We start from the raw sequence: 26755 nt of genomic DNA, 5'->3' as shown, positions 1-26755 counted from the left end.
TAATTTTGCAATAATAAGGTGATTCCCAAAGCCAAAAACCATGAAATTAGACAACTGGAGGAGAAAAGAAGTGGTAGGTGTATAAAACTATCCACAACAGATGAACAGTATCTGACAGCCATGCCTTTAAGAAATAAAGTCCAGTCCAGTAAAGACCTAACAAGGGACCTGAGAGATGGATCTGGACCTTCAGTTGATCCATCTGCTTTTCACTGAAGCCTCAGTTCACATAGTCTAGGTGGAAGGATGACTGTCAAGAATCCTTTCTTAGGAAAGGGAAACGGGAAGAAAAAGCTGAGGTATGCCAAATTACACAAGCACTGAACTGAAGTTCACTGGAAACAGATCTTATGGAGGGATAAATCCAAATTTGTAATTTCTGCCTGAAATAATCACTATACACAGAGAAATTAAGGAAAGGGGTGTCTACAGCCATCTATAAAACACTCTGGAGGCTCTGTGATGGTTTGGGGCTGCATTTCAGTGGTATAGGAGATCTTGCCTAAATTGATGGAATTATGAATTCAAGAATTTTTCCTATAAGAGTTCAGGGTGTGTTGAAGAATAACAGTGGTCACACCAAATACTGACTTTAAAGCTTGCTAGACTTCAGCAAACACACATTTCCCATTTTCCTAGACTATTGCACAGCATTGTTTCCATGCTACCTGCTCCATTCTCTCAAGTTTTGACCCTGTTTTATTTTTTCCTTCCTCTATTTTCTAATGGCCTTTAATTGTGTTCTTTTATGTTTTACAGCCCTTTAATGGATAATTTAACATCTGGCCCAGGAACAGCAACTCAAAATGAGCCATTTGGCAAAAAATAGCACATTTATACTAATGGTGATTAATGTGCCTTGTCCTTGAAAAAAAAAAAAAACGAACATTAAATTGTATTAGGTTCGTCTTGGGACTCATTATGTTATGTATTTAAGAAAAAAAAACATTATAAATTTAAGCTTCTTGGGTACCTTTTAAATTGATCAGTATTACATTGTATGGATAATTTTTCATTGCTTGGGAGTCTCCGGTGGCGATCAGTAAACAGCAAGAACCTTCTTATCGTGTTGGGAGTTTCTATGTGGTGTTTAGATACCCTTCTCTGTGCCTGTGCCTGAAATGGGCTCCAGCACCCCCCCCCCCCACCATAAGCAGCTAATGATATGGAATATGGAACACTTTAGCAATAATCATTTGTGATCCTTGACACATTACCTGCAATGTATCTGGAAATTTTCGATCACATAGTAAAACACATTTTCAGAAAAAAACAATACAAAAAACAACAAATTTTATTTCCTGAAAACAAGTAGACAAAAGCATACGTTAATACCAAAAGACCAAAAACTACTTTTTAGAAGAAAAAAAAAGTATATCCTGAAGTCAAAATTAAAATTACTGTAAGAGAGAAAAGTGATAGAGTTAGGTATTTCTGCAACCCATACAGAACAGGGAAGCTTTATCCCTAATAGCCTACGTAATGGATTTTACCACAAAACAGAGTTCCTCCTTTTATTAAGCCATCGTTCAGCTTGTTCTCAGACATCCATTTCAATCTTATTGTATACGTTTCTACCAGTCCTCTGAGCCGTCTGCATTTTAGCTCAGCCTGATGATTTTAAATTTGTTTGGTGCCGCCTTTTTCAGGTGTTGTGGAAGATTTGCACCCTGTCCATCACTATTGTCCATCCCTGGCTTCTGTGCGTCATTTTCTGACTGTTCTTGTGCCCCCTGTCCTGTATCTGTCCCTTCTGTTTGTTTATCTACAGGACATTCCCCGTTGTAGGTCTTGACGTAATCCGCGACACGCCAGCCCTTGAACTCAGGCGGCCCTGAGCAGATCAAGCCAGTGTGATGGACGCCAGGATGGTGCTTGAGCCAGTAATTTAGGTAGTGGATGTTGTAGTCGCAGAACCACGGGTTGTTGTCCAGTGAGAGCTTCCGTAGGAAGTAGAGGTCCTCTAGTACACTGTACTGGAAGTATTGGAGACTGTTGTTGGAGAGGTCAAGCTCACGGAGGTACAGCAGGCCTGCAAATGCAGCTGGGAGCAGGGAAAAGTGCAAACTAAATTAGTTAGCATTCTGTTGGCATTCATGAGGTTTAAAGAGCAATTTAAGACTCAACAGAGAATAAAATGACTAAAAAGGAAGAAAAATACACACAAAGAAATTGCCACAGTTTAAACTCTACCATAGTTTCTCACAGTCTTTGACATATTTTTTGGCTTTTGGACCGTTTTAGTTCATTGTTGACTGATTGATTATCTTTAAGAATAATCAAGTAATCAAGTCTTTTTATAACCCAGTTCCATAAAAGTTGCAAAACAACGCAAACTTTTTTTTCTAGCTTTTTTTCTAGCTTATCAACATACCTGGGTCTTCTAGGTCACATTTTTGGTTTCATGCTGTGCCAAATTTTTTCAATTGGTGAAAGGCTGATTCCATTCATGACGTATGAAGTTTAGCCTTGTCTTACTTAAAATATGCAAGACCTGAAAAAGATGCCATCTGAATAGGAGCATACGTTGCTCTAAAACCTTTCAGTATTGACGGTGCTTTTCCAGATGTGCAAGCTGCCGAGGCCAGTTTCCCTGTATAGACACTGGGTTTCAGCTGGGCTTCATGACACGCAAAATCAAACATTTTGATTTAAAAGGTGACTGCTGATATTCTCAAATGTTTCCAGTCACTGTTAGCTGTCTGATTTTCTAATGTGTGCACGTGCATGCCCATGGATGCATTCTCAGTGGGAGTAATGGGACAGCAAAGACCATTTCACGCTCCCCAGCCTTTGGCCAGGCTTTGATCTTTACAGAGCGGAAAGGGGGGGAGGAACGTATGGAGGTAGAGAACTAAGAAGGAGGAAATTCATGACATTGGGAACTTGAAAAGGAAGACTGAAAAAGTTTTTTTTTGGTTTGGTTGGGTGTTGAGGTTCTTTCAGTGTCTACATTAGCTTTATGAACATTCATCTCCAAGAACAACACAGACAAAGGAAACTATAGCAGAGGAAGGAAGTGTAATAAAGGGGGCAGGGATGCTCGTTTCACCTCCTCCTCCCATGTCTTATCTCTGGACTCATGAGGCTTGAGGCTCTCCCAAATTGGATACTATTCATGTGCTTGTTGGAGCCACAATGACCACATTCATGCTACTTTCCCAGGAACTGAAATACATGAATCCTTTCATCCAACTTTGCCAGAAAGTCTGAAGCACATTTCCTAAAGGCTAAACTGTTTATTAGGGACACTTACCTTTTCTTCCATGCTCTTCAAGAGATCCTAATCTAAGCATCTAAACTTAGAGTCGCGATCCGGTCACTGAAACTTCACTTGCAATAACACAGAAATAATGCCAGCTGGATAAACTGACTTAGTTAAAGACTATTATGAACTTTTATTTATTTATTTATTTAACCTTGGGTGGGACCCTTTCCTTTTACATTTTCTAAGATATAAAGTTATTAGTCTGAGGAAAATTAGGAAAATTAGGCTTTAAGTGCACTGCATTATCCTGTGACCATCAAATTACTGCTTTGTCTATTCTGGGGTTTTGCCTGGCCTAGAAAACCAAAACAATCTGCCAAAGACTTCCATGAAAAAAGTAACACAAATAAGAGAACACTGATGCAATGTGCCAGATTTTTTTATGTTGCATTTTCATTCATGTTTCTTTTCTCTCTGGCCACCTTTCCCATGAAAAGCATAAATAAACAACTTTTTCTTTTGAATATACTCTGAATGTGGACATGATTAAAAAGAGGGTTTGGGGATTTAAACCACATGCCACTGGCAATCACAAGCTCTCACAATTATACTGAATTTCTGTTTGAGTTTCCAGAGAATGTTAGACACAGTGGGGTGAGCTACAGTAGATTGTTTGCATGTGCTGTTGCAGGATAATGAAGCTTTTTGAATTTCCCTCTTTGCCAGAAAAGGGATGGACTCGCACATAATTAGCTCGGTGAGATTAATGAATTCTCACTTTTTAATGGTACTCCTCTATTTCTGAGGTCGAATTTGTATTCCGAATACTTTCTCATCTAGTCCATGTCAATGTCCAATGTTACATATTTCCATAAAAATTGGGTTTTTTTCTCATGAACTATAGGGTAATTTTACATTATTTTGGGAACTGCTGAAATAAACAAGGAAAGAAGCATTTATGTGCCTCTGAAGGAAGGAAAGGATTTGGGAACTCTCTAATAAATCAGTCACAATGCAGTTAAGTAAACTACATTGCAATTTTTTGCCTCTTGAGGCCAGTTGCGAGTAGTTGTAGTGGTTGGTTGCCCAGTGGTTGAGCGTGCAACAACCATCAATGTATTGATAGCCATTATAGGTCAAGGTTGACAAGCAGCTATGTCATTTTGCAGTTAAATTGCTGTCCTGCAGCAACTATTATATGTAAATGGCAACTTGATTAAATTTAATCAGAAACTGACAGCAGACTTTTTCCGTCTTATTGCCATTTTATTGCTGCCTTGACTTGCTTGACTTGCTTTGAAGATAACAGCTAACTGCGAGTGGTCACAGACCTGGTCCCTGTCTTCAAAACAGCCATTTCAAAGGTAATGAGATTGCAAGTTCATTGCATATTCAATCATTTTGCTTGCACTGCAATTTCTAGCCACATTTTCCCCAGTGTGTACCATGAACCTGTTCACAATTTTAAATATGTCACATTTTGATTGACTTGGATGTCCTCAAAATGAACCCTGAGCACAAGCCAGTGAGGCTTAGAGATGAGGTGATAAACAACATCTTTCTAATAAATCACAGATATCTGTTTTCCCTGTGAGTGGAACGTGCTTCTTTCTCGGGTTCATCTCAATAAATTTTAAATAAAAATAATAATAATTGTGCAGTATTTCTTGAGGGAAAAAAGTGAAATATCGCAATGTGTTCAAGGAGTTTAATCCTCTAGTGGGACATTATAAGACATTCCTGAATAGAGAACTGTGGGAGAATCTGTAGGCAAAGAGGATGGTTGTCCTGCCCCTGCCCTCAAGGAGTAGCCAGAATTTCTGCTTGTTATCATTACAAAAATGTAGTCAAGTATAATTATTGTTTTTCTTGGCTTATTGTAACTAAAATATGAAATTGCATGGTCTTAGTCATTAATGATGCATAGTAAATGCAAGTTAGAGGGAAAAGCTTTTTGAATCTTATTTTAGGAAAAGCCTACAAATATTGTTTGAGTTATTTAAAAAAATCTTTTGATGCAGAACTCAAAATATTGCTAAGAATGCTATCAAGTTATCGATAGTGAATGCAGCCTATCACAAGTACGTCTGCCTGGCAAATAGCAGAAGTAAAAGTTCAAACCTTTGATTTATATTGTTGATTAAAAAACACTTTCTCAAGAGCTAGAAGCATCTATATGATATCATAGGTATGGTAAAATCATTGGACCGCCTTTAGCTTTGATTACGGCACACATTCGCTGTGGCATTGTTTCGGTAAGCTTCTGCAATGACACAAGATTTATTTCAATCCAGTGCATTAATTTTTCACCTAGAACTTGCACTGATGGTAGAGACTGACCGCTGCGCAAAGCCTTCTCCAGCACATCCCAAAGACTCTCAATGGGGTTAAGGTCTGGACTCTGTGGTGGCTAATCCATGTGTGAAAATGATGTTTCCTGGCATTGTCATCTTGGAACATGTCCATGCCATCAGGGAAGAAAAAACCTATTGATGGAATAACCTTGTCATTCACTATAGTCAGACCTCCTTCTTGGAGCACATACTGTTGCTGAACCTAGACCTGACCAACCCCAGATCATAGCACGTTCCCCACAGGCTTGTACAGTAGGCACTAGGCACGATGGGTACATCACTTCATCTGCCTCGCTTCGAATCCTGATGCGCCCATCACTCTGAAACAAGGTAAATCTAGACTCATCAGACCACATGACCTTCTTCCATTGCTCCAGAGTCCAATCGTTATGCTCCCTAGTCAATTGAAGCCTTTTTTCCTGGTTTGCCAAACTGATTAGTGGTTTTCCCTTGAGTTCCCTTCGCTTTGTGCATGTTTACTATTAAACCTAGCTCTGAGTTCTACTTTTTTTTTTCTGATGATGGGTATCCTTCCACTTTTTAATAATGCACTAGACAGTTCTTAACCCAGTTTTAGTAGTTTCTGCAATCTCCTTAGATGTTTTCTCAGCTTGATGGGTGCCAATGATTTAACCCTTCTCAAACACACTAACATCTTTTTCACGATCATGAGATGTGTCTTTCGACGCGGTTGTTTATGAAATGAGAAAGAACTCATTGCACCAGTTGGGGTTAAATAAGTTGTTGCCAGCTGAAAGATAATCCCCCATGCAGTAATTGTCCAATATGAGGCTTGTACCTATTTGCTTAGTTAAATCCAAGCCAGGTAGTGTAGTTAGGTGACCCCGAATCCTGCAAAAGCTCCTATGAAAAGCTGCAATAGGCCTAAACGGCTGAGGCTTCCCATGATGTACTGAGCATTTCTTCTTCACTCACCACTTTTAAATCTCTTTGTTTATACACCACTCTGTATTTAATTATTTTTTATTATTAATCCCTGGCAGAAAACACCTTAAAGAGATTGTTGTGATTGGCTGCTATATAGATACAATTGAATTGAACCACCCTTAAAAATGTAATTTATCTATCTGAGTTGTGCAGTTGGGTCTGTTTTCTGTGCTGTGACAACACAAAATACTTGGATATCCAGATATGAGTGCTCAGATTCACATGTGTGTGTGGGAGAGAGAGAATATGTGAGCGGTGCTTCTGTTACCTGTGTCTATATGGTGCAGGTTGTTACTGCTGAGGTTGAGAAGTTTGAGGTCTTTGGACAGCACAAAATGTTTTGGCTTGAGATGTTTTATTTTATTGTTGGACAGATCCATCCTCACTATGTCAGATGGCAGGTCAGGTGGGATGCTAATCAAATCTGCAGACAGAAAAAGTTCAGAAACATTAGGCCTTCAACTTTCATGATACCTGAAAGACAAAAGTTTTTACTATCATCAGTGCACACAAAAAAAAGATATGTGAACAGAGGGTGTGAACATTTCCGGCTCTTCAACTCAGACAGAAATGTGTCTGCATCTTTATGGCTTCAAGATGGCTTGCAGGTTGTGTGCAACTTTTTACATTTTCAAGATGTAGTCAAAGGGGACATCATGTATGACAACATTTCACTTATTTGCCAGAGGGATCTCTTTTCTGCTTACACTGGAAGCATCACTCACACACACTCATACTTGTCTTTGAAGTCAGTAATGCACTAAACAGTCAAAGCGTCCTACGTATCGCAATCTCTATAACAGAGCCTCTCTGGAGTTTTGAATTAAAGTCCCACACCGGAGGTAGATTTTATAAATGTTCCTCCTGCCGTGATGGGGGAGGTGAAATAAAGATTTGACGCTGTCACTACAAAACCACTGAAAATAAAAGGCTGAAACCTGTATGTTCGGCACTAACAATGAATAGATTCAGGTTTCTCTGATCACAGTTTACCTTTTGGATGTTTTGGATCAAAGCCTTCACAGATTAGACTTTGTGGCTTTGTGGTTTTTTGAGTCATTAGATTTGTTGAACCTGTCATGGTGGGCAACATCATGAATATCTTTTAAATTGGAAGTCCCATCTGCCGTGCCAATCACATTGTAGCGCTGTTTAAAACAGACTAGGTGGCCCATGCAACCTGTATCATCAAAAGGATCATAGCTGATTGTTTGTGAAGCAAAATAGACTGGAGGAAACATAAGTGTGCATAGGCAGCAAGCGCGGCCTAAGACATAATTAAACAATGCTTTGCTTTGGTATTGAATGCCAACTTTTTGTAGATTTGTAAGTAAAATCATGAATGAAATGTGTGTGGCAAAGCATACAAAGATGTTTCCTGAATGTATTTATTTACACAGGCTGCATCAGAAGTATGCTTATGGACACATTTATAGCGCAGATGTTGTACTCTTTACTGCCACAGATGTTATAGCTGGTTTTATTATGCAGGCATGGTGCCATTAATCATCACAGACTCCAAGAAAACACACACACATGCAGCACACACACAGATGTAGCCAACAGACTCAGGAAGTGTAATGATTATTGTTTTGTGATGTGATGCAGGGAAGCAAAAATTGTCTTCAGAGAGCATTCCAGCACGTTATCAGTCCAATGTGGCGAGAAATTTTCTTCTGGAAAACCTAAAGGGAATCCCAGCCTGCCAATAGGTGTAAATGTGTCTGAAATGTTGTCAAAGCAGCTTTTTAGGAAAGGGAAATGCGGTCATTCCAACATTAGACTTAAACTTCCTGATTCCCTTGTGAGAAATCGGACTTCAGTTTTCCGAGCCAAACGCAAATCCTCCATTGCAAAGACAGATACATCTGTGGTCTTCGGTGTTTTACCATAAATAAAGACCTACGCCTACACTGTGTATTCAGCTGTGACAGTAGTGTCTGTGACCAGAAGTCCATGTTTCCCTCTGGGTAGTAAAAGTTCAACAAAAAGCTGAGCTACGGTGTTTTATCAGGAAGCTTTTATCAGGAGTCACTTTTTTCATGGCACAGATATGGCAGATAAAGTGTTAAGCACTTTCCTGCTTTAACATCTGTTAACATGTATCTACTGATGAGACAGATGAATGAAGGAAGATACGGAGGAAGGACCTGGGTCAGGAAGTGTGAAAGTCATTTATCACTGCACTGGGCTCTCGCTGAATCTGCTGAAGTCATTAGTTCGGTGAACAGCTGTACCTCTTGGACTTTTCTTTTTGGAAACCCAATCTATTTAAAAAATCCATTATAAATATATATATATATTTTAAATTCTCACAGATGTCATAATCTATTATTTGTAGTCTAAGTTGAATCACCTGGTTCACTTCAACAGGCCAACTTTAAATAACTTTTTAGCACTAATATACGTGGCCACTCACCAATGCAGTGCATAGAGGTTCCTGTATTAGTACAACTAATACTAGTTAAACACAGGAACACAGGGAGTAAATGCAGTATTTACACAGTCTCAATACAAAGAACGAAGCTATTTACATTATTTAGTAGGAGTGCAGAGCATCAATCTGGAAATTTATCTGTGTAACCCACTCTACTATTTATGTGCTAGCACTAAGGATGATTTAAATAGATATGTGGAGTGAAGTACCGGACCGTAGCCAGAGTCTTTTCTTTCTTGGCTTCAGATTCCATAAAATATCATGAAGCGCTTCAGTCATTCCTGCAAAGCAAATATTCAATTTGTGCAAAAACACTGAACTCACTCAGAGCACGTGTTGCAAAACCTTTTTATACTGTTTAGACAGCAGAAAGTGAAGCCATTAATTTTTTACAGTGCTGATGTGATTACAGGGGGTCCACTGTGCATAGTGAATAGTAAGCAGCCATTTATGGCTTTTTTGGAAGCACGCCCCACTTTTGACGGGGGAAAAGGTTACTTCACATGTTTATGTTAGGCAGTATTATGTGTTGCATAGTAGCACTAGGATGCAATAAAGTAGTTTATATATTAGGATGGGCCTTTCTCGGTTCCACATGTCATGTGAGGTCAAATGCACCTTACTTGTTAAATTGTAAATGTAAATGCTTTCATGGCAGAGAAAGAAACACAGATATGCAGTGCAATGAATCTTAGTCTATTCAGAACCCTTAGCAACAGAGTTGAGATTATTATTAAGTGGAAAACCTATTAGTAACTCTGTTTACTTTATATTTATGACGGTGACCAACTCAGTGCTCCTCCCATGCTACATTGATTGCTTCTGTGACCGTTTCACCCCAGTGTGAAAAAGTAAAAAAGTTTCCCAAAAGGTAAACAGTTAACATTGCAGTCAGGACCCTTGAAACCACAGCAACTTCTCCTCAACCTAAAATATGGTCTTTTTTTTTTCTGCTAACGATCTGCCCGCTGTCTGTGATCCACGAGATCCATAGAGAGCTATAACAGTGCTATGAGTGTGGGTGTATGTGCAGCCAAGTCACCATATACAAATGACTCATTTTTGTGCTGCCTACTCAGATGTCAAATGTCCCAAGTTTTTACACAGCACTTGTTACCACTGAAATCTATGATTTACCGGCTGTAACAGCAGCTTTGAAAACAATGTCTAGGAACATAAAACTGGGTTTCTGAGCATCATCATGAGATTTATAATGTTGGGCGGGGGGACTGTTAAAAGATGGAAGATTTTTGCTCTCATTTAACACGTCTGGCTTATGTATAACATCTTACAATATCAGAAGTGATGGGGCTTCCTAGAATATTTTATATACTCTAGTGTAGTTAAGGTTTCTGTTATGCGTAGACACAACACTGGTTCATCCATCAAGTTGGGTGCTTTTTTTATGAGTTTTCAGAATGTCTGTCAGGCTACTCAGCCTGACAGACATTCTGAAAATGGTCATGTACCAAGACTGGACTAAAAATGAGTGAAAAAGCAGCCAATGTCCAAAGGAAAACCTTAAAAGCCTGTGAAAAACACAGAAGAGCTATTGCTCAAGAGTACTTTAACAACTAAAAGATAGTGTGGGTCCTTGGAAGCAAACTATAAAGAACTCAAACTGTTCTTATAACAGTGGCCAAGGACTTTACTAAGACACTGTAGATAAATGGGCATTAACATCACATCATGGCCCTAAAACCAATATAATCACAGTGCTCTGTATAACCTGAGGGGGGTGTCTACTTATCCCTCCTTCTCCTGCTGGGTGAAGATGTTTGGCCTTAGGTCTTCAGTACTCTTGGGGGCTGCGGGTGGCCCGGTTTTCCCCGATCCATCTCTGTCTGCTTCTGGCTCCCGGGCTTCGTTTTTGTGGCTTCTAACCATCATTTTCAAGTACATTCGTGACAAAGACCCATACACATACACACACACTCACACTCGACACTCTCTTTCTCTTTCTCTCTCACACTCACACTCACACACACACACACACACCTACACACGCACACACACACACCTACACACATACACACTCACACTCTCTCTCTCTTTCTCTCTCTCACACTCACTCACACTCACACACACACACACAGGTATATTGTTGATTTATGCACCTGTGCATTTTCAAAAGTTTGTGTTCCAGGTGTTGTATGTTTATTTTTCTTACAGGTGTGGCAGTTGGAGATACATTGTGCTATTTGTACTCTATCCTTTTATTACAGTATGCCTTCCCCATCATCTTCACCTATAACATCTCAAAGTTTCTGGCTTCAATTCTCAACACGTTGGTAGGCAGCTCTAAACACCACATCCAAAAGACATTAGATTTTGTTGACAAAGGGATGTTATTACATCTTTCATTACTGAAGCAGTGGACGCAGCTCGTAAGAAATTACAGAATGACCTCAACTTCAACAACAGGAGCACTCTCAGCACTGACCAAGTGTGTTTGCTTTTGGAACTGTCTTCTTTCCACATTTTTTACAAAAACTGGTCAGCCCAAAACATGGGCAAACAACAGTTTCCCAGTTTCACCCACTGTGGCCAACTTGTTCATGGAAGAAGTGGAAAAGAGGGCTCTGCTGTCCTACCCTGGAACACCACCAAATCATTGGTTCAGGTATGTGGATGACACCTGGGTGAAAATCAAATCTGACGATATACCACGGTTCACTGGTCACATTAACTCAGTGGACCAACACATCAAGTTAACCAAAATATCAAGTTAGCCTTCTTAGACTGTGAGATTCAAAAGTTGATGTGTAACATAAACCAATGCATACAGATCAGTATTTAAGATTTGTTAGTATTTAAGCCACAGAGACACTGTGTCCCTGTGGCTTTCAAACACCAAAATACTCTGTGCCAAAAATTGGTCCACCCCAAGGATCTGGTCCCCCACAGAGTAACGGGGAAAACCCCACAACCTCTGGTGAAGTGCATGGCAAAACACAAAAGAGCTAACTCATCAGACCAAGACTCCGCACTCTATTCACACCTACAGGTTAGTTGAAGAAATCAAGGAGGCCGTTTACTGAAAAAGGGAAAGACCATCTCTGAATTGAAGGAATCACAGCATCTTACAATGTTATGATTGCAGCAATTCCACAACCCTGTGTGAATGGCCATTGATCAGTGGTCTCTGATCAGTGGTTGTTGTTGGTCATGACAATTTCCATATTAATAGTCAAGAAACTGACCTCAGTAGTGCTAGTTTCATGCATCAAGACACTACAACAGTAGTTCATTTGGGCTGAATTACAGCAAAGAAAACTCTAAGCACTTAGATTGTCAAATAGACAAACGATTAGGGGGAAATCATGTAAGTGTAATGCTTAGATTAGATTTCACACGGCTAATACAACTATTAAATGAAAACACAAGTGCTGGAAAAGAACAAAATGAGAAGTAAATATGCAGCGTGGGCATCCTTTCAAATCAAAAGCACAAAACCAGGAATTAACTGTCATGCACAACAGCTGCACCATATTAAGGAATATTCACACAACACATACAGCTTTTATGGTGCGGTGTGGTTTAGAAAGAGGCAGGATGGGGAGAACCATTACTGGGCATAAAAAAGGAAAGTTGTGGAGAGATGGATGGGATGTTCACCCTGTGAGCAAAACAGAGAAACCTTATGATGCTTCAGATAAAGAACATATTCAAATGTCTTACTGTAGAAAAAAAATCATTAGGAAAATATGCAAAAGCTTCTTCAAGTCCTTACAACACAGAAGCTGCATTGTGTGGTTTTGGCTTGTCGATTCTCTATGAAAGACTGCTTTCTCAGGAGGATACAAGCTCGCCATTGATAGATGTATTCAAATCCTCATGTGGGACTTGGTCAGAATAATGGACGCAGAAAGTGTCAGAGTTTCAGTGTGTGTTAAACAGTGTGTTAAATTAAATGGATGGTGAGAGGACAACAAAAAGAAGATAGAAGAGGAACTGGAGAGGCCACATGAAAGTAACCACAAGGGATCTGCACAAATTCAGAAATTGCCATCTGTCTTTTTGAAGGCAACACTGGGGTCACTATGACAACAGTCTCATAGTGACAGCTTAATGCAAAGATAGAACCAGATGTGAAAACCTGGGTGAGAACTTGGACTATATTTGCAAAGTTTAGAGCGCACGTGTAGTGCTGTGATAAAGTAATTGCCCCTAAACCTAAAAACTGGTAAGCACAAGTCCTTGTCAATCAAGTGTTTGCAATGACTGGCAGTGAGTCTTTCACATCGCTGTGGAGGAATTCTGTTGAAGGTCATGCAACAGCATCTCAAATGCCTTTAAGTTTGCACTTTGACTCGGCCAATCCAAAATGTTCATTTTGTTTTGGGGTCAGAAAAGGTGGCTCAGAAAAACAAAGAAACCTTTAGCATGACCCACATGTTAAACGCTGCAAAGCCTCAAAAACCCTCCAATGTGGCTGAATTAAAACAATTCTGCAAAAACGAGTGGGCCAAAATTCCTCTACAGCGATGTCAAAGACTCATTGGCTTCATTGCAATTTTTTTTTCTTTTATTCAGGTGGTCTGTCTAATATTAATATTTATTTGATGATGTGAAAAATCCTATAAAATTCACACAAAAAGAAAAAAGAAAAGAAACGAAGAAGAAGTCAGGAAGGGGCAAATACTTTTTCATAGTACTGCAAAAGTTTAACTCATCAAATGTCACATTACATGATGGGTAATAACAAGAACAAGCCTAAAATACTGGCTGATCAGATAAAGACATCTGCCTTCACACAAAAACCTGTACATGTATGATATATATGAAACCTTACTTTTTAATCCTAACTTTTCCACTACTGAGCAAGAGTTTGAAAAAGGAGAAGAGAGCGCCCAGCCAGGCTCAGACAGCCAGTGTAGAAATTGCTAATAAAACAAACACGTCTCTGCTTGCCGCCTGATTATAATCCAAACATAATTCAACAAAAAAAACTCTTGCGCCTAATTTCAATGAACAAATAAGCAGGACTGTGTCCCGAAGAGCGCTGAGCAAAGCTAATAAATGTGCCTTTTCATATGAAGTACTCCTCTCACAGCAGTTTATCTGTTTGCAACAAAGAAGCGGCCAAGTTTAGCAAAGCACCTGAAATTGGACAAATACTGTCTGATTCAGAAACAATGAAATTGTTCTTTGTCAGAGTTTATTTCATTCCTACATTTAGTTTAATTAAAGCTGATCATTTTTCTGTTATTGCACTAATAATAAACATCTGTGTTTTTCTATAATGTCTTTTTAACTTTGACTAAAAGTTATATCAATATACTAAAGCTAGGATGATACACGAGGTCAAAGTCACATTCCAGAACAACATTCCTTCAATTAGAGAAAATTAATTAAATCGGATTGACAGGTTAGTGAAAACAACTGTTAAATGCCATAATTTTCTATGTACTGCACCCTGGCTTTTCTTTCAGTGAAGTCCTCGAGATACTTTGTCAGTGATAAGAAAATAATCACATCCTACTCCCCACATGGCTTCTTCTTTGTGTTGCGTTTATGGCGTAAATGTAAAGTTGGGCTACTCAGCATCTAATTAGTCTTATAAAGTACTTTGTAGTTAATTTGAAATGCAACTTTTCTAACAGGCAAACAAACATGTAGTATAAAGATTACTATGTTTCACCAGCTCAGTTTAGTACATGGTAATATTTTCTTATTTTCACCACATTTCCAAGAATAAAGCTTGGATGTAAGATGATTTTTGTGTGGTCTTACTAACCACAACTTCCCCATCCAGTACATAATGCTCACCGTCCAAAAAAAATATCCCCCCCCCCTCCCCCATTTCACAGTTAATAAAAAAACATTTGAACATAACAAACTCTGTAAATGAGTTTTTTAATAAGGTGCTTTTAGTCCAAGTTTTTCTGCACAAACCTTCACACCAGTCCTTCTAAAACATCTGGACAAACCAGCATCCTCATAGCAATGCTGCTAATAGGTAACCTCTGCTGCCCCAACCAAGACCTGCATACGTCAACTTATATTATAATGGCATCCAAGTTGTGTCTTCTTGCCTCAGATTTCAAGGCAAGAAGACACAGATTTAAAGAATAGGTCACAATGTATAGATAAAGATATAGAGAGACAGAACTTGACAATCTCTCACCTTTGTTGCTGCAGTCCAGCAGCGGTTTGGGAAACATGTACGTGAGGCACATGGAGGTGGCATCTGGCTTCCTTATTTTTGGCGGAGGCTTTGGCCGTTCTACAACTCCAGGTTCTGGCCCCTTGTCTTCCTCACACAGCAGGTCTACAGTCAACTTTTTTAGTTTCTGACCCTTCAGTGAAAGAGGCTCTGCACATATGGCGTAATTGCCCAAGTTGCGGTTGCCTGGCAGCTGCAGTTTTCTGATCAAGCTTTCCAAGGGACACAGGCAGCTCCACGGGTTGTCATAGAGACGGAGATAAGTAAGGCGGGGTAGGGGGAGCAGGACCTCCTCGGAGGCTGTTGTCATTTGGTTGTGCTGGAGGAGCAGGGTTTTGAGCTGGGAGAGGCCACTGAACGCATCATCCTCCACCCTGGAGATGCGGTTCTGCTGGAGATCCAAGCTCTTCAGCTGGGTGAACTGAGCAAACATGTTGTCCCTCAAAACCTGAAAGGAGAGATGTACTTGAGTTGTTTTATTTGCATTTCTGGACAATATGGTAGCATTTACCATCAGCTTACTTGTGCATTATTCTTATCTTTACTGTACTAAAAAACTTCAATCGTCTGCAGTTTGCAGCTTGTAGGAATTTAGCCTCCTACGGCCATTTGACCCCATGTTATACCACAGATTCTATATAAAAAATGGCCATAACTACTGTGGCATTACCCACTGATGTATAGGCAACTGTTTCAGAGCCTGAAGTTTAAAATTCCCATATTGCTGGAGCCAGATGTCAGACATTTGGAAAATACAGTGGTGCACTATGTTAAGATTACCATTTCTGAACAGCAACAGTAAACCCAAAGTGCTGCAAGTGGTGAAAGACACAGCATGGATCAGTTTTCTCTATCTGTAATTCCAAGTATCTAACTTTTCAAATTACATATTTTTAGTGTAAAAAATACATGTTAAAGATGTTTTAAATGATAAAATATATCCTATTTAAATCCAAAACAAAGTGCCGAAGACTTCCCGCATAAGTTATACCTGTTTTCATTGCTTTCATCAGTGTCTATTGCTCAGTCATTTCCACTTATTAACCTGCAGGCTAACATTTTGTTTCAGTTCTCTCAGCACCTGCGACATAAACATCCTGTACTTGCTCAGACATGCAAAAAGCTGCACACATAAGGAAGAAAAGTCTGTCTTTGATCTTGCTCCCAAATAACTGGTGCACAGATGCTCATGGCATCAACAAGCCATCTGAAGCATAGAGAGTAATAGATTATGGATACTTAACTCAGGCTTAATTGCTGCAAAGAACCCAATTTCTTGCAAAAAAAAAAAGATCTCCAGTCCGCTGTAATTAACATCAGTTGTTATTTTTGCACCAGGTGAACAGAAATCTGCCTGTAAATACCTGAATCCTATTTCTCGCCAGCAGTAGGTGGTGGATATCTTTGGGCCAGTCCTGCATCACAGTGGTCAGCTGCCTATCCTGGCAGTCAAGGTATTTTTCTCCTGACTCCATGTATTCCAAGCACACCTCAGTTTGACGCCTCATGACGCCGGGCCTGCCTCTACCCCGTACATGGCCCCGTGCGCCCCTCTCCACAGCCTTTGACCGAGGGCCTCTCCGGGGTTCCGCTGATCCAAGGAGTAGCAAGAGCAGGAGGGAAACAAGGAGATGCATGACAGGAGAGGAGAGGATGGAGCCTGGCAATCAGGTCAATTTCGGAAGTTGGATGAGGAAGGGATACAGGTCAGTCACTGCTGGTGGCACAAACAGAGGAAGAGAGGGAGAGAAGAAAATGAATTTTCAAAGGTCTTCAGTGGAAACTTCTCACAAAATCCTAAAAGATTTGCAAGAGAGTCCTTAATAAGAACCTGCATCTTGGGCCTTACTGTGTGGAGTTTGGATGTTCTCCTGGTCCATATGCAGGTTTTCCTCAGTACTCTTTATACCAGGAATTTGAGGATTACCTGAACCCATTTGCTGAGTATCACACTTTTTTTTTTAATCTTCATGAGCACTTTGCATTGAATGCTTTTATAGAATAGAAAACATGAAAATGTCAGTGTTTGACATCACATTATTGTGTGCATTTATGTGCAACATAAAGGAGAAGTTGACACAGATAAAGAGTATCTGCTTTATTACAGCATATCTGTCAACATCTGGCAATCTGTCAATATCTGGCAACAACTAAAGCAGTAATGCTGAACATGTTGAAAGAATTAGTGGGAAAGCTGAGTGATTGTGGAGTGGGCAGAAATGGGGTGTGGGGTGGAAAAGGGGTTTTTGAGAAAAAACGAAAAGACATTTCTCGAGGTTGATGTGTGTTCATAACAGTTTTCTTTTATTTTTTCTTTCAGTTTTCTTTGTTTTCTGCCTCCAGCCAAACAAAGCTGAATGTTCAAGATCTTCTAAACACAGTTTTTCTCCTTATAATATAGGAATTGTTTGTGTTATAAAGTAGAGGGTCGGGGTGTGTGTGTATTGCATTTGAAATCATGTAGTTTCATGTGTTTAGAGCTATTTTCCTTTATCTAAAAACACCAAGAGTGCTCGATACAGTAACAAGTGTGTTATGTGTATAAATATCTGCCACATGTACGTGTTAGTTGGACAGTTTGACAATACAATATATGTTTCATTATCTGTCAGGTTCCCAGACAACTAGTGAAGATCATCCAGAACCACAGAAACCTGGCCTGGATGTAGTACTGCACATAAAAAGCCATGTAAAGCCACAAGTTTGCGGTTTGTTCACACACCATTTACTATATAGGTCAAACCACCAAAATGTGGCGTGTTAATTAGTGAACTTAAAAGGTAATGTAAGCAGTTTTGTTTTTTTAAATATCAGGGCACATGCAGGCAAGCTGTTTCTACTGGTTTCCAGTCATTTTGCTAAGCAAACAAGGCTGATTGTAGTTTCATATTTACAGCAGCCTACCAAATTTCCCAAATAAACCATTTCTTTTAAAACCACATAGAGCCTGTATGTCTGTTTCTTGGTCTGCTGTTCTTGCCATTTGCACTGTCAAACTCCAACACTGTCATCAGGTGCAAATATGAATATGTCAAGACTGTAAATATTATTATTTATTGCCTAATAATGATGGTAATTGTCTTTTTTTTACTCTACAGTTGGTTGTTCTCACAGCCTGCTGGCTATGTTAATATGCGCATGTGTATGGGTGTGCACATTTCATGCCAAAATATATGAGTCATGAATCCCTTGTGTTATCAGAGCCAAAAAGAAAAAAAGAGGGGGAGGCCGACAGGTCTGCCAACGTGCACCCCGCGCACACATACAGACACACATGTGTGCTGACTAAGGCCAACTGTACCAAACCGCAGCTCTCTTACCGTCTTTCAGACTCATACAGTGGAACAAGCCTGTCAATGCAGATGGTGTCGTTCCATTGTGAAGAACAGACAGGGCATGTAGCTAGCTACAAGCAAAAACAGCTGAGAATGTATCTGGGGAAATACTTTGCACTTCACTGAGAAATCTTCTGTCCATCTACAAATGATCTCTAATCAAATGAAGCAAACATAAACCTTCAGTTTCTTTCACTGAAGCCATTATATGGAGCAATTCCCTTCCAGCGAGCTGTCTCTCCAAACCCAAGAAGAACTTAATGAATTGGTCTTCTAAGTCACTACCTAACATTATCTGCCTAACTGTGCCTGTCTTTCTTCTTTCTATGTATTTATGTGCCAGTGTGCAAGCAAGAGAACATGTTATAGATCCTGTGGTAAATGTTTATGAAGCTGATGAGTGGCATGTTTTAACACAATGAGAGACTTGTGCCACGTATAAAGTCCAGACTAGATTAGACTCAGGTTGAAAGCACAGAGAGACTTGTTGAGGAGATCCAGACACATCCCCTGTGTATCACTATTTAAGTATTTGCCAACGTAAGTGCTTTCAGTTTAAGCCATTTAAACTGGCATAATAATAATAATAATAATTGTATTATATTATATAAATGACCTCTGCTTACAACCAAGCTATGCAGAAGGGCATCACTGAACCCAGAAGCAAACATCCTACAGCAGCAGAAGATCACACTGGGTGCCGTTCATGTCCACTAAGAACAGAAAACTGAGGCTACAGTTCACACTCACTCGCTCAAAATTAGACAACAGATGATTGGAAAAATGTTGGCTTGTCTCATGAGTATCAATTTCTGCTGTGACATTGTTGGCTGAGTTAAAATTTGGCATAAAAAACATGAAAGCATGGATCCACCTTGCCGTGAATCAATAGTTCAGGCTGCTGGTGGGGTAATGGTGTGGAAGATATTTTCTTGGTGAAAATATTTGAGCCCCATAAAATACTGAGAATGATTCAAACACCACAGCTTAAGTATTGTTGCTGAACATGTCTAGCCCTTTATGTCCACAGTGTACTGATCTTGTGATGGATACTTTGACCAGGATAACAAGCCATGTCACAATAGAGCACCTTTGGGCTGTGGTGGAATGGAAGATTTGCATAACAGATGTGAAGTTGACAAATCTGCAGGAATTGCAGATGCTATCATGTCAATATGGACCAAAATCTATAAAGAATATTTCCAGAAGCTTTTGAATCTATGCCATGAAGAAAAGGGGGTCAAACCCACTTGTGATGTATACCTACCCATTTATATATGTAACTGTGGTGCTGGTCTATCTCTCTTTTTATCTAGTTTATCTGGTTATCAAGCTTCTAGACAACTATTGGCATAGTCACTCTACATTATCCAGCACACATTCCAGCTGTGACCATAATAAACCCACTCAGGCTAAACCCGTCCCTTTGGTTAGCCCCATGGCCACAGCAGACTAGTTTAGTCCTTCCACTCTGGTATTATTTCCCACTCCAGCTACCACTGGTCAGTGTATGCCAACCCAAAGTGGTCAAAGAAAAAGAAAAAAACAAAACTATCTCCCTCCATCTTAGAACATCTACAGAAGGCCCATTTATCCTCAGGGGCGTCTCTAAATATCACACAGACTGTTTTCCTGCCACTATAACATCTGTCCTGAACAAGAATAGAGTTTGGTCTAGACGTAAAATGTGGTAGCAACGTGTCCCTGCGTTTTGACTACGTGAAAATAAACCTCTGCAAAGAATTCGAGTCCTCTCTTTTGCCTCAGAGACCTTAATCATAGTTCATTTTTTTGTTCATAATTTTTGTGTGGATAGTGTCATGTCTGTGCCCAGTCTGGAACACAGTTGTATCCACAAGTTCAGCAAAAGTCCTGCCTGCTAGCAAGAGTGACATTTAATTGTCTCCGGGTTACTTTACAACAATAAAGATACAGCATGTTCTTTGAGGGGTTTTTTTTTCTTTTTTCTTGTTGCTAATTACTTTTTTGCATTTCTGGCTCAGTTGTGAGGAATTTATTTTTCAAAGAAACCAATAACTTTTTAATAAGACAATTGATGCATGCAGTCTTTAGATGAGCAAAAGAGCTTTAAGTTGTCGACACAAATGAAAACAAACCGCTGAATAAATACCCAAGTCTGAGGAATATGTTTTGGGGACAGTTTGCAGGGAGTGTTGATCTAACTGAATATATTGTCTCCCTGCTGAACCAGCTTTAATGTGCCTTATCCAAAGTCCTATTATTTTTTACCTTATGTCATTTTATGAGCAGCGCTCGGTGTAACACATAAAAAATTAACAGATTATAACATTCATATTACATTCATACATCTGTAATGCCGTGAACGCACAACCATTCCTACCTTCAGTATTGGAATTAGAGTTACTAATCAAACAGTGAGATTACTTTTGTTGTAGTCTCAGTTTTTAAGCATTCTCTGATTATATACAAAAAGCATATGATCAAAATCAAATTGGATTTTAATTTGCATTGCAACAATTGCCCAATTTTAGTTCACGCATGAGATGTTGTCAGAGGGTGTGGACATTTGCACATATGAATCATAAAATATTTCACATAACAACAACAAAGTGACAGTGAAGTGCAAACTGGACCCTGCCCAGAGACAGCTCTGGTCTGTTGAGAACACAGCATCAAATGCCTTCAAGCACCTACCAAAGTAACGTGTTATAATAAAGCAATAAGTGAAAGATCTCCAGACCCAAGCTGAGTGTATACTGACCCCAACTAAGCACCAATTAAAAGTAGCTTGATTTTTTGGACAGGGATTAAGGCTGAAAATGTCATCCATTTCTACAGTAATCTCTCTTACATTTTTCTGTGAAGTGCTCTCCAGGATGGATTTTACCAATTATGCTACACTGACCAATCACTTTGTCAGGTACACATGTTGTGTGGCTTTTTAACACAAATTACTAACCAGCCAATCACACAGGAGGAATTGAATGCATTTAGGCATTTAGACATGGTCTAGCTGGCCTGCCGACATTCAAACCATGGATGAGAATGGGGAAAAAAGGAGATTTAAGTGGCTTTGAACGTGGCATGCTTGTTAGCGCCAGACAGGCTGGTCTGAGCATGTCAGAAAGTGCTGATTTATGAATATTCCCACACAATCTTCTCTAGAGTTTACAGAAAATGGCCCGAAAAACAGGGAAAATATGCAATAAGTGGCAGAAAAAGTGCCTTGTTGATTTCAGAGGAGCACTATCACTCTTATAGGAAGTTAACAGTAACTCAAAAAATGTACTATGTGTTCATTTAATCTCGAACTGGTTTGTTGACCATGACATTGGGTTCACTGTACTCAGATGATCTGACACAGTTATCAGGTCTCAATCCAATAGAGTACCATTGGGATGCGGTGGAAGATTTGAATAACAGGTATTCAGCTGACAAATCTGCAAAAACTGTGTGTTACTAACATGTCAACATGGACCAAAATCTCTGCAGAATGTTTTCAGCACCTTATTGAATTAATGCCATGAAGAGTTGAAGTGCGTCCAACGACTAAAGGATACTAGCAAATTGAGTGTCTTGTGAGTTTATCTTTAAATGCAACATCTTCTGTATCCAGACAAAATAAGGTATTAGGGATTTGTGTTCATATGCGAATATTTGTATGATTACTCTCAAGGAATCTCTAGTAGTGTAATAGTAACGTAATAAAAGTTTACAGCATTGCAATAAAAATGGATATTGTGCAAAAAACGAAAAGATACAAGTGATTCATTGACTATATGTACAGTAGTACCCACACTGCACAAAATATACACATAATTTAGGGCTGTCAGTACTGGATAACAAAGCAGATAGCAAAGTATGCATACAACAGACACCCGCAGACATATGCCTGAGCATGCTCTGTCTTTGAGTGTCTGTGTATGTTTCTTGAATTGTCTGTGTGGGCTCAAATGGGCCATTTGGGCTCAGTAGACCAGAGCAGACAGGTTGGCCTCTAAAACCATCGCATACCACCTACATCAGGAAGAGGCACTGACTGCAGTTTGGACAAATACAGATGGTAGCTGCTCGTTTATTCGAAAACCAGATGCAAAAGATGTTTCAGACTAAATAGAAACCGCAGGAAGAAAGTGCAAGTCCCAAAGGCAAAATTTAAGTTACCAAAAAAGTGACATCAGCAAAAGGGAAATTCCTGCTGGCAAAGAGGAGATATTTTTTGTTTGGTTTTAAGTGTCACTGTTTTTGTTAAGCCAAGAACAAAGAAGAAAGCCTTTTGGTTAAAACCCTGGCTAGCTGGGGGAAAACTGCAACAGCAAAGGGTGCCCGTGTAATAGATCTAGTCAGATTATATCTGTGGGTCAAAGCACAGACCACCGGTGACCTCTCGATGACTGCAGGGATATTACATAATCAGGATAGAGCGCTGTTGCTGGTTTACAAATGGTGAAAAGACAAGTCAAAACCACGGCAATGACTTCCAGACTGATGATGAAGCAGGGCGTACCTAAAAAGCAAAAAAATAAATAAAATAAAAAATAAACCCTGAAAATTGTAGTGATTAGTGTAACAGTATATCGCCAGCAAAGCCTTGAGACTGCACAGTGGCTACCTGCACTGGTCGACCACAGAGGATCTTGGTGGTAACAGTGGACAGGCCACTTGGTATGGAAAGAGTTCAGACCGCCAGGGGAAACAGTTCAGAAACACAAGGGCCACTGTGTTAGAGAGAGAAGTGAGAACAAGAAGGGGAGGCTGTAAAAACAAGAATGAGGTTTTCCTGCTTAGCTACTAATACAAAATGTAAAAATTCCATCCAAGTCGCATGCACACGGAAGCCATCAATTGGTAAGTCAGGCAGTTAATAAGAGAAGAAAAAAAGACAGAAAATCGGAGAGCATAGACAAGGAGTGAGCTTATATGTGATAGGTGACTTTTCTTCTTTAATACACTGGAAAGCCTCCCTTGCTTTGACCTTGCTTTGTTTCCTTTGGGTTAACTCTCCTGCATGCCCAAGTGCAACTGTTTAACAGACCTACCGACAAGCTACTCCAAACAGAGAGAGATGAAGACAGGGAAAGAATAAAAGTGCAGACAGTGGGAATGTATAGAAAACAGAAGTGGGAGGGAAGTCTAATAATAATAATCCCTTAATGCTAAAGGAGAGGATGAGACAGTAACAGAGACAGACATGCTGCGCATGTAGAAAGCATTCAAGAGAGAACCCTCACACGTCCCTGAGAGCCTAATTGAAACCATACAAGTTCATTTCTGCAGTGGAGGAAAACTGAGAGTGCTGTGAAAGAAATGTTTGGAGACAGAAAGTGAACGCTTGAGTGTTTCGGAGAGGGTCAGAGGTGCCCCCGCTCACAAAAGCAAACAGCAGAAGGACTTTTCTGACAGAAACGAGCCATTTTGCCTGTCTTTGTGTCTTCCCCCTGCAAGACCCACGAGAAACAGCTTTCTAGAACACTTTGAAATCCAAACACGTGCAAAAGCATGTCCAAAATCAGCAGTTGGTCACCTTTGAGAGTGGCCAGAGTCCAGCTGCATCTGTGCAACTCCTGTACGGGAAAAATGGCCAGCTTTAAGTAAAGATTATGGAGTCATTACCCTACCACCACCACCCATCCTAAAAAACAAAGAGCAGGGGAGGTGCTTTATCTTATTATTATACAATATTTTGCGGTGTTTGATAACATAGTATGTCCTCAACCTTCAGTGTCTACTTTTTTTTAAAAGGGAGTTCAAAAGCTGACACAAGATGTTTAACAGAGTTCAAACACATGCACAATGCCTTCCCCCACCACCCAGCTTTGGTTTGGTGCCAGACACATCTGAGCGGTAAAGACAAACAGAGTTCTCCCACTCGTGTTCTTACCCCAGCGTGCTCTATTTAAATGTAACTGCAACAAGACTGAGAAGAAGGAAGTTTTACTAAAAGGCACCAATGCACTTTGTAATCAGAGTAAACCTGCAACTTTACCAAGTTTCTCTTCTCTCGTTTTCTCCCTGAAGAATTTCAGGGTGAAACCACACACTGCTCCCACTTCCCAAGCATACGTTTGGAATTTCAGTTAAAAGAGGGCACGTAAATCTGTGTGTGCATATTGCTGCAAGGACATGCGCAAATATAATCAAATATAAGCAACCTGCGAGAAAACAGCACAATCTGTGCAGCAGTGTGTGGATCCTTTAGAATATTCTAACATCAAGCTTTTTGAAAATGTGAATGTTTTTTGCCATTTCCTTGAACTCTCTTGCAGTCCTTCTTCATTTTCAACGAGATAGAGAACCGGCTGCATTCAATGAACATGAAGTAGCACACAACAGGGTTCTAAGGGCATGGCTATCTATAATTTCTTCCTTACAGTGCAAAGAGGGTCCAAGAAAAGAAATTCACCTCTCTCCCTGGCAGAAGTGGTGCTCGGCTCAATCTGTCGCAGCAGTGTGAGCGGGACCACCAGCCAGTTACATAACATAAGAAGGAAGCATCTGAAACAGGAACTTGGATGTTTCATTCCTGTTTTTTTTTTTTTTTTTTCTCTTTTGCTGCTTTTGCAGAGATTTCAAAATTAATCTCTGGCGACAATGATCCCCATCCGCCCACACGCACATTTTAAAATAAACTTGGCACCTCTTCAGCACTTCCAGCTAAAAATTTCATAGTGGAAAGAATGCTTACTTCAGCAATTCAACAAATCAACAAATACAGAGCAAGAAACAAGAGAGAGCTTTGCTGAAATTATTTTTTAAAAGATTTTCTAATCTCCTCCCTGTTTATGAGTTTTAATTGCATTTTGCATGTTCTACACACTTGTGTGTTGCTCATTTCTGCCCTTTCAAAGCTTCACATTTGTGATGAGTTGTTATTGAGTTAGTGTCTGACACTCAATCCAGAATTTCAATTTTGCTTCTGCATTTGCCAAAACTTGTCTTTGACTCTCTTACTATCAATCCTTTGGTAAGTAATGAAAACTGACAGAGTTTTTTCATTCATTGTTAGTGCACGCCTTTAAACTCCCTGTAATTTCTAAAGAACAAAGGGGTTAAAACAAAGGGGAAGTAATATATGTCTGTTAAAATTAAAAGTCAACACTTTGGTACATTTTATTGCTACATACTCTGCAACTTTGCACCCTTTACTTTATGATTTAACTGGTTCACTGTGGCCTTTTGTTAACACTTGGAGAATCAGATTTTGTTAAAGAAATACACTTTGAACAATCCCAAGGTTGCAAACTTTTATATATAAAGGTCTGATGCACTATTTTTTTTCCTACCTGTGCAGGGTGAGAATCTGACCTGGGCTCATCCACTAGAACCTGCAGATCTCCGGTTGATCCTGTATCCCAGGCTCCTAATCCTGTCATGAGCGCTGCATCCAAGCCAAGAAAATCTGCCTGGCTGCCTGTAAACTTAGAGCCTGGAGTGAGGGACGAATGAGTGGCTGCGCTTGCTCTCTCTCTCTCTCTCTCTCACCTTCCCTCTCTCTCTCTCTCTCCTTTTCTCTCTCATGAACTCCTTGCTTTTCACCCACTCAGCTAGACTGTACTGAAAGTGTGAAGAGAGAGACACAGAGAGAGAGACTGCAAGCAATGTAAAACTGATTCTCGAAGGAGCTACAAGGCTTTGTCTGGTTTAGCAGTATGCACACACACACACAGACATGTGTGGGAGGGCTCCAACCCTGCACTGATTCCGTCTTGAAGCAGTGGACTTACCCCCAAGATGTGCTGCTAACTGGCCTGATAGAGAGTACTCTGAGTAAGAGAGAGCTTGTGAAGTCATGCACTCGCCCACCAATGCAAACACCAGTGTGCCAGCCTGTCTGTCTCTTTCTTTTTTCTGTTGTGCTACTCAAGGAAGAAAGAACCTTCTAGATTTACCTTAAATCTTTACAGGCTTGTTCCAAAATAACTTTGGTCCACTTCCAACATCTGCTTCAGTGGTGAAGCACTGTTTTGTTATTAGTCCTTGGAAGATGTTACATACATCTTGCAAGCAGAGCGTGGGGTTTCACAAAGTTTTGCAAACAGTTTGCCACTCAACACCTGGATTGCATCAATTTAGGATACAACAGCACAAGAGAAGTAACCAGAGCTCATTTGGAGTTTTATACTATGTCCTCACAGTATGGGTTTAAGTATCAGCACCTTAACATTTGTGCTTTGTACTCCCCATAAATCATTGCCATTACATTTGGCTGATGTTCATGCAACGATTAATCTGTCATATTTGATTGCTTGTTACAAGAACCGTGTCAGAAATTGTCTTTGGAAACTATTTGACAAAGGGCAGGTCCTTTCACAAACAGATGAC

At 39.9% G+C, this 26755-nt stretch overlaps 1 protein-coding gene across 2 annotated transcripts; it reads right to left on the bottom strand.

Moving 5' to 3' along the window:
* Positions 1–1276: 1276 nt before the first annotated feature.
* On the bottom strand, positions 1277–26050 carry lrrc17 (leucine rich repeat containing 17). Of its 2 annotated transcripts, none has more exons than XM_085436392.1 (5): positions 25717–26050; positions 16481–16833; positions 15078–15564; positions 6779–6934; positions 1277–2044 (listed from the first exon to the last, which is right to left on the bottom strand). In XM_085436392.1, the coding sequence occupies exons 2-5, from the start codon at positions 16751–16753 to the stop codon at positions 1602–1604; spliced, it is 1359 nt and encodes a 452-aa protein (XP_085292518.1). In that variant the 5' UTR covers positions 16754–16833; positions 25717–26050; the 3' UTR covers positions 1277–1601. The 2 variants fall into 2 exon arrangements, with proteins under 2 accessions (XP_085292518.1, XP_085292519.1); XM_085436393.1 differs by having other exon boundaries at positions 16481–16830.
* Between the last annotated feature and the right edge of the window lie 705 nt (positions 26051–26755).

Source organism: Copadichromis virginalis, linkage group LG17 (assembly GCF_057382275.1).
Source record: "Copadichromis virginalis isolate Kocher_CV1m ecotype Utaka linkage group LG17, C_Virginalis_male_GT1.1, whole genome shotgun sequence".
Classification (NCBI taxonomy): domain Eukaryota; kingdom Metazoa; phylum Chordata; class Actinopteri; order Cichliformes; family Cichlidae; genus Copadichromis; species Copadichromis virginalis.
Note: the sequence above shows the minus strand (reverse complement) of the source record. Positions and strands in the feature narration are given on the sequence as shown.

Coding starts and splice junctions, on each gene's coding strand:
- lrrc17 (XM_085436392.1), bottom strand. CDS start 16,753: ATGCATCTCCTTGTTTCCCTCCTGCTCTTGCTACTCCTTGGATCAGCG. Junction 6,935..15,077: donor GCTGGACTGCAGCAACAAAG/GTGAGAGATTGT, acceptor TTCTGTCTGCAG/ATTTGATTAGCATCCCACCT. Junction 2,045..6,778: donor CCTGCACCATATAGACACAG/GTAACAGAAGCA, acceptor CCCTGCTCCCAG/CTGCATTTGCAGGCCTGCTG.